The sequence below is a fragment of the Pinus tabuliformis genome, chromosome 2_1 (genome assembly GCF_031772625.1).
Source record: "Pinus tabuliformis cultivar Carrire ecotype Pingquan chromosome 2_1, CPIR1, whole genome shotgun sequence".
NCBI lineage: Eukaryota > Viridiplantae > Streptophyta > Pinopsida > Pinales > Pinaceae > Pinus > Pinus tabuliformis.
In genome coordinates this window covers 814,550,094-814,557,689 of record NC_142299.1, presented here as the reverse complement: position 1 = coordinate 814,557,689, position 7,596 = coordinate 814,550,094, and the positions used below count along the sequence as shown (strand labels likewise).

Here is a 7,596-nt window from a genome sequence, read left to right as displayed (position 1 = left end):
TCAGTCTATATTACATAACGAAGTCTATATTACATAACAAATTTCGTTATTGAGATTTTCATGAAATTTATATATTTAAAAAATAATTAAATATTAGTAAATTTGTAATGGACTTGTTCTAACTTGTAATATTATAATCAAAATTAAATTGAAATTTTATTCATATCTATCAATATTACCAACTTTCTTCTCTTTACGTGACCTATAAGATCCCTGTCAATCAAGAGATACCCTTTATATTTTTATTTTGTATAAAATTATGAATAATTTTTTTACAATAAATGAATGAATACCTATCTAATCATTAATGTTACGATGGTAATCTTACCATCCACAATAAAAGTGTAACTAAGTTTAATAAAAATAAATATTTATGATATTGGCTGTGCAGAACGAATGGCGCTAAATAAAGAAATTTCTTTATTTAGAGTGGAGGCGGTGCTTGCTTCTGCTCAAATTAATGTCGATGGAAACAATTTGGTTAAAAGATTAGAAAATGCGGTGTGATGCCATTAATGGTCAACACAATCCACCGACATCTGAAAATCATTGTGATGAGCAAGCCAACGAGAGGATGACCTGGTCGTCTGAATCTTTCCTGCCTTTCCGAGGCAATGTCGCTGGCTTCATCGTGGTGTAAGGAGACACTCTGTTAATTCTGTACCAAAAAAAATTCATCCTTTTAATACACATTTGCCTGCTCAGTCAGCTAAATTTACACTAAATATAATTATCGTAATTGATTTAAATGCTGGATTTGCTATTCAATTTTCTGAATATACATAATTTTTAAAAATCATATAGAGTTTATTTACCTCTCCTTTCGCTTTTGGAGGAAATGTTGCACAGATAATTTCGGGACAATTTGCAGGCCTAAGCGCCAAAAATGTTAATAACAATGTTAACGACAATTTTCAATCTTGAAAACCTTTCTTTATAGCTTTTCACATTCTGTGGAATAGTATGAACCACATTTGTCAATATAAAATATTTTACGATCCGCGTCTTACCTACAGGAAGTCTTTCAGGCTGATCTTCGTTGTCAGCGTTCGATGCAGGCTTATGATGCAGCGGTTTCAAGATCTGTTGGATTTTGCTGATATCAATCTGAGGTGTTCTTGTCTTGCTCGAGCTTATAGAGCCGGCAAGCCTAATAATGGCTTCAGCCTGCAACAAAAATGACGAAATAAGCCTGCGAATAAATTAAAGAACGCCAAGAGGACTAAAGATGCAAACGTTTAGTCAAAAATATATACGAAATTTGTTGTGAATGTATTAAATTTGTTGCTCAGATGAAAATAATACCTTCTCAGCTGGCACGTTGTAAACATTCACCATTCCGTTATAAAAAATAACAAATTGACCTGTGGACTGCTGCTCGGGGGTTTTTGCTGGAACTGATCTGTTGCAAATAGTGCGCAAACCACAAAGTTAACCTTATCATACATTTAAGGTCGCTCAGCTATCAAGAATTAGCAAATATATCAAATTACAAATGTCTGGACATGAAAATACCTCGAAACCGGAGCAGTTTCGCTGATTGCAAAAGGCCTGGTAGTATTTCTCGCTGTAACTCTGTTGCTTGAACCGAAACCGGTGCATATGGGAAATAATTCCATCATTTCCGCGTGACTGGATGCCTCAGAGCGTCCACTAAAGCCCTTGGCCGGATGATTGACATGAGCCAAATCGCCTTGCTTGTCCTCTGAAAGTGCGATTGACGAAAGCAGCTTTTGCATCATCTGTGGTTTTACCCGTGACATATCTTGCACTGTTGCATTCATCAAAAATGCATACAACATGAGCCAAAACATTCTTTCAAAACAAGAACAGAAGACAAATTTAAGGAAAAACTGCATATTTCACCAGTCGATCTAACAATAAAATTGCGAGACAAATTCAGGGCGTTTGGAAAAGAAAGCATACTTCTCGGCTTGGCTAGCTGTTTTCCAGGGCCGAATTCCAAACTAGTAGTGCAATTTACGGCTGGTCCACTTGATTCAGAGTCTTTCTGAACGCGTACAAACTCGAAAGCTACAGATGCACTTGGGGACATAGCGGGCAAACGGAATTGTTCCTATAAATCACCAAAATTTCCGCTGCAACTTACTTTTTCTCAAAGGTCTGATACTGCTAGATCAATCGAAGCGCCGAATACATCTGGATTATTCTCCGGTTTATAAGATGATAAATAATTGGCGGGCGGTGATCAGGAAAAGGTGTATATTTCGCACGTGCTCATCACCATTAGCAAGCTAAATAAAAGGGTATTTCGCACGTGTTCATGTTGTGGAGTCTGGTTAAAAAAAACCACATACATTTCGAAATCTGGAACGTTTCCGTAAATACCAACCATATAAGATGGACGAACGAGTTTGAGCGGTGTGCTTAATGTGCCCATCAACGTGGCGGATGAACTGGTTGTGACGGGAAATGAACTGGCGGTGATTGGAAAAGAAGGGTCTGGGAGTATGCCTGTGGCTGGCGCCTTTAGAACCACCATGTGCTCCATTTTCTGCGGGGGCAAGCGAGACTTTGCTATGTACTTTACCATACATTAATAATTGAATATGCCATTTGTCCCCGCAGGTTTCCTCCCAATTGTGAATCCCACCCTAGGTGCATTACCATACATTAATAATTGAGTATGCCATTAGTGTGATTTGGTTTCCTATCAATTTTGAATGGAGTTGTTTTTAGTGTGATTTGGTTTCCTATCAATTTTGAATGGAGTTGTTTTTAGTGTGATTTTTTGGAGATTGTGGTGATAGAATCCGGCGGAAAAAATTGAGGTTAAATTTTGATTTGTATTATTTAAAAGGGTTTTTTAACTTCATATTTGGATTCAGCACCCTGAAAAACTCCTTGGACAATTTGATTGTACAGAAATTAGCTATCAAACTTGCGATTTCAATAAATTGCTGCAAAATTTGACGAGAAAAACCCACAGAAAAACTTCCAAAATATCTCTTTAAAAACAAGTCCATTTTGAATCCCATTTCCACCAAGGTGATAGAATTTCATTAAGTTTGATTATTTTGAAATTTAGGTCAGTTATTTTTACATATTTAAAAACGCTGGTGTACAGTGTTTATAGCCTTAAAAGAATTTTCAGCATATCTAATCGGACTGTGTAACAATTATGCATTGTGTAAAGTGTTTATAGCCTTAAAAGAATTTTCAGCATATCTAATCGCCCTGTGTAACGATTATGCATTTTTTGTCCGGGAAGATATGTAAATATTACTTATATTTTGAAAAAATTTAGTAGGGAGTTTTGTAAATTTTAAGAACCGCTAAACTTCATAATTTTAGGTGGAGGTTTTTGATGGTGCTTAATCCATTCTGTCATGTACAAGATTCAAACACTACATGTACAAGATTTATTGAAAATTTTTCCCGCGACTTTTGGGTTTCCTTCCCTCTAGTAGACGACTCTCTAATAAGTAAATTGTTCTTCAAATTTTATATTATTTTTAACAAAGAAAAAATAATTCATGAAGTCTCATTTTAATTTTATTTTTTATAACAATTTTATTATAGTGATACAATTTCAAACAAAGAATGCAATTTTTTGTTATTTAAAATATATTTTTGAATGCATAAATGGCTTTAGCACATTGAAAAACCCTTGGGGCGCTCGAATGAATAATTATACAGATTAAACAATTTAAATTCAAGTTTTTAAATATTTTGTGAGAGTTTGATTACTATGTGAAAATTGTCATATCGTTTATAAATTAGACTACCTCAAAACAAATAATTCATAAAGTTTAATGTTCACTAGGAATAATGATGACCATGATTGATCATACTTGAACTTTGAAATTAAATTAAATTAAATTAAATATTCGTTGAATTAATTTAGACATATAAGTTAAATGGTTGGTAAATATTAATATTAACGAAGAATAAACATCACAATCAATGATAAACATCAAAATACTTATTTCATAAAATTAACTAAATTATAACTTTATTTTAAATTATTTCAATTATTAATTATAAAAAAATAATATGTAATTTCAATTTTACCATGAAAATCCTTAGCATATAAAGAAACCTTGTTATAGTACCATGGACCAATATTATGACTTATCAATACCACATATCTATAAAACCATAATTATTAGATGAGATTTCAGCGTAAAAGTGCCCATGGAATTTTCATGTAATTTCCATGTCATAATATATAAATCAACTAAAATATTTTAAATTTAACATGAGGTACACGTAAATATTTTGGAGGGAAAAGAATAACCACTAATTTTTTTATTATATTTTTGACTTATCTCTTTATAAGTTTACTCAAATTGCAAGTGTAGACACTCATTAAATGCGAAGTAAATTCCACATCCAACAACTACCCATTATACATACTTATGAGAAGACCCGCATTGATAAAATTTGAGATACATTAAAAAACATGTCCGACACACTTTTTAATGTATTTTCAATTTTATCAATGTGGGTCTTCTCAAAAGCATGTATAATGAGTACTCGTTGGATGCGTAATTTAATTCTGCATCAACGAGTGTCTACACTTAAAATTTGAGTAAACTTATAAGGAGATAAGCCAAAAGTACAATTAAAGAAATTAGTTTTCTTCTTTTCCCTCCAAAATTCAACTTTTATATTATTAGTTTAACTATCATTTTATTATTTTTCTTCAACATGCCACTTTTAGGCTGAAATTTCCACTTGTTGACATTTTTTTTTAAAATTAATTAATTTAACTAAAAGGATAAAAAAGACATCACTACTTTTGAGATAAATCTCAAACTTTGATCTATGAATACTATTACGAATATTTGAGAATATTTTGGGGAGGTTAAATCTTTAACATACACATAATGATTGTTGATAATTAAGTTAAAATTTTGGAAGCCCTAATCCAAAATAGACATGCATATATTCATAACTAGCAACTTGATATCCCCCGGATGCGGGTGTATAGCCAGGATGTAAATGCGATGGGACAGAGGTGGGGCGAGGTGGATCGACCCCTGCCTACCCAGTACCACACAGATAAACACCTGCTGAATGAAGAACCTCGGCATTTGAGGAACACAGAGTTCATTTGCTTCACCTCAAGTGGCTGTAATCCTCCTAGCCTGTCTTCTGATATTTTTATCGCCTCCGCATGCTCTGGATAGCCGCGGACCTCGGCTTTCTTCAATGCCATAGTTATGGCGGGTGCTTCTCGAGGCATGACTGAGGACGATAAATTAAGGCTCAACCATGCGATTGTTGTGGCACCTTTTTTGATTCACGCGCACTATTACCTAGCCTCTGATCTCTGTTCTGGTTATGGTCTGTATGGTGCTGGGTCTCGTAGCTTGAAAAGGGCGAATAAGCTTGAGCTATGTTCTGGTCTTCCTGAGGAGCAGCCTCCGCTGTTTCTCTGGTTTCTCTCTTGGGCCTCTGGCCCTCGTTTTGATGTCTATCTGATTCGCCCGTGCTCAGCCATCGTTGTTGCTCAGCCTTGTTTTCATCTCGCCGCTGTTGTTCCCCCTATGCCCCGTCTGCGCCATAGAATGCGGTGCCGCAGGGGCACTCCTCGGCGTGCGCCCTCCAGCCCATCCTCCGATTCTCCCTCCCTCTCCAGTGAATTCATAGCCGGCCATTACCCTCGTACTCGTAGTGGGAGAGGGCGTCTTCATTTGCCCAGCCATTACCCTGAGCCCCGTCCTCCAGACTCCACATCTTCTCCCTCATTCGGCTCTGTGATTTTCACCTTCAATTGCTCTCTGAACCGCCCAAGGATTACAACTCACATTTCGGTGGTCTTTCATGAGGAACCCCAGGTGGGAGAGTCTAGCTCTCATCAGGAGGGCCCTGGCTCTGTCTTTGCTCCGAATCCATTTTCTTTGCAGGCTACGGAGGCTCAAGCTCGCAATGCTCCTGACATTGTGATGGCACCGGCGGATCCCGACCCTTCTAATTCTGAAGCTGCTCTTGTAAGGGATCTGCCTGATTCTGGTTGGTGCAGAATTGTGGAAGAGCCTCCAGATGATTAGTTCGCTCAATGTTGCCTTGTTATCTTGTCCTGAGGCCCATAATAGTGGGCATGTTTTTGTTCAAACTGATATGTGGGTCAATCTCTGCAAGTTCTGGTTCAAATTGCAAGTTTTTGTGAATTTCTGTAAACTAAGTAATATCAAGAAAGTCACCACTTGTTCCCCTGCCTGGGTTCTGATAATTGGTTCTAGACTAAGTTTCCTGTCATGGGTAGTGTTTTTGATTTTCTCTGCCTCTCCTTCAAGGCAGTGTTTTTTTACTTTGGTCAAGTTGTAATTTTACCCCCTTTTATGTTAAGAGTAATCTTATTTAAAAAAAAAAAACTAGCAACTTGATATCCCATATCTATTAGCTTATAAATCTCATATCTATTTTTTTTGTATTACCTTGAAAATTCAAGATACATCACTCATAGATCATTTGTAGAAATTATATCAACCTCAATCTACCATAAGGGAAACCGAATGTGTTGGTTGATAGAAATAGAGATAGAGTGTTGATCTAAAGATGATCTGAGGTTGTCATTGATGTCAACCCTAGCAACACCAGGGGCTACCTTGATCTTGCAAGGGAATTTTGACTTGAAAAATTACTCTATTTTGAGTCAAGGATATTCTAGATAGATTCTACTTGTTGAGATGTTTCCATTGATATATGGCACGCCAGGTAATTCTTCACGATTTGAGAGATATTCATGTTTGAAGTTAGTAACCCCAGTTAGTGGGCTAAAACCATATGGGGTTGTGGCATGGCAGTCATAATGGGTTTTGGTCATTGAATAATCATTAATTAATAAATTTTTAAGCTCCTAAAATCCCTCCAACATTCTCTATAGAAGCCCCTCTCAACTTTATAAAAGAAATCTCATATATCCTCCAAATGTAGTGATCGTGGCATTTTCGCTACATCTTCATTTATGCGAAGTCTTAGATTCCGAAATGAAAACCCATTTGATTCGCAATCCTTATGAACATCGTGAACGAATTTCAGATCTTGGTTCGCTATATTTTTGGACATATGATCTGTGAAATCTAGGGCTTTTGCAGGCTCCCGAATTTCATCTCAAAGAAGTGATATTGGGAAAATCTTTGAGAAGAGGATTGGAATTCTGTAAAAAGTGGCAAATAGTGCACGAACTCTAGTTTTCAGTGTATCAATTTCAGAGCTGAAGGAGGAAACAATGACACGTGGCATGCCGTACAAGTTCGCTCTACTAAACTAGTCCATAATTAGGTCATTGTGAGAGAATGGGAATAACTTTGTCTTGAAGAGTCCAAATCGAATCAGACCTGTGGAATTGGAAAGAAGAATCAGAGGGATACTACAGGACCAAAGATCACATATTGGGGATCTGAAATCACAGAGATACATCAGATTAAATATCGTGCTCCTAGAAGGCAAGAAAAACTAGATCAAGTGTTGTGAAGGGGTGCAAATGACCAGACTTTCTAGGGCAGCAAAGAGCAAGGTGTAGCAAAATGATGCAACAGAGGTAAGATATAGGTAATTATCTTATGTATATGCATCTTCATTTATTAATTGCATTAGGTTCTTTGTATTCTAATTTTTATTTTT

The 7,596-nt window shown here is 36.2% G+C and overlaps 1 protein-coding gene across 1 annotated transcript; it reads right to left on the bottom strand.

The window, feature by feature from the left end:
• Positions 1 to 546: 546 nt before the first annotated feature.
• LOC149203101 (protein TIFY 10a-like) lies at positions 547 to 2,056 on the bottom strand. Its single transcript, XM_089400112.1, has 6 exons — positions 1,927 to 2,056; positions 1,516 to 1,771; positions 1,306 to 1,402; positions 1,011 to 1,167; positions 816 to 873; positions 547 to 658 (listed from the first exon to the last, which is right to left on the bottom strand). Exons 1-6 carry the CDS (start codon positions 2,054 to 2,056, stop codon positions 547 to 549), a joined length of 810 nt encoding a protein of 269 aa, XP_089256238.1.
• Between the last annotated feature and the right edge of the window lie 5,540 nt (positions 2,057 to 7,596).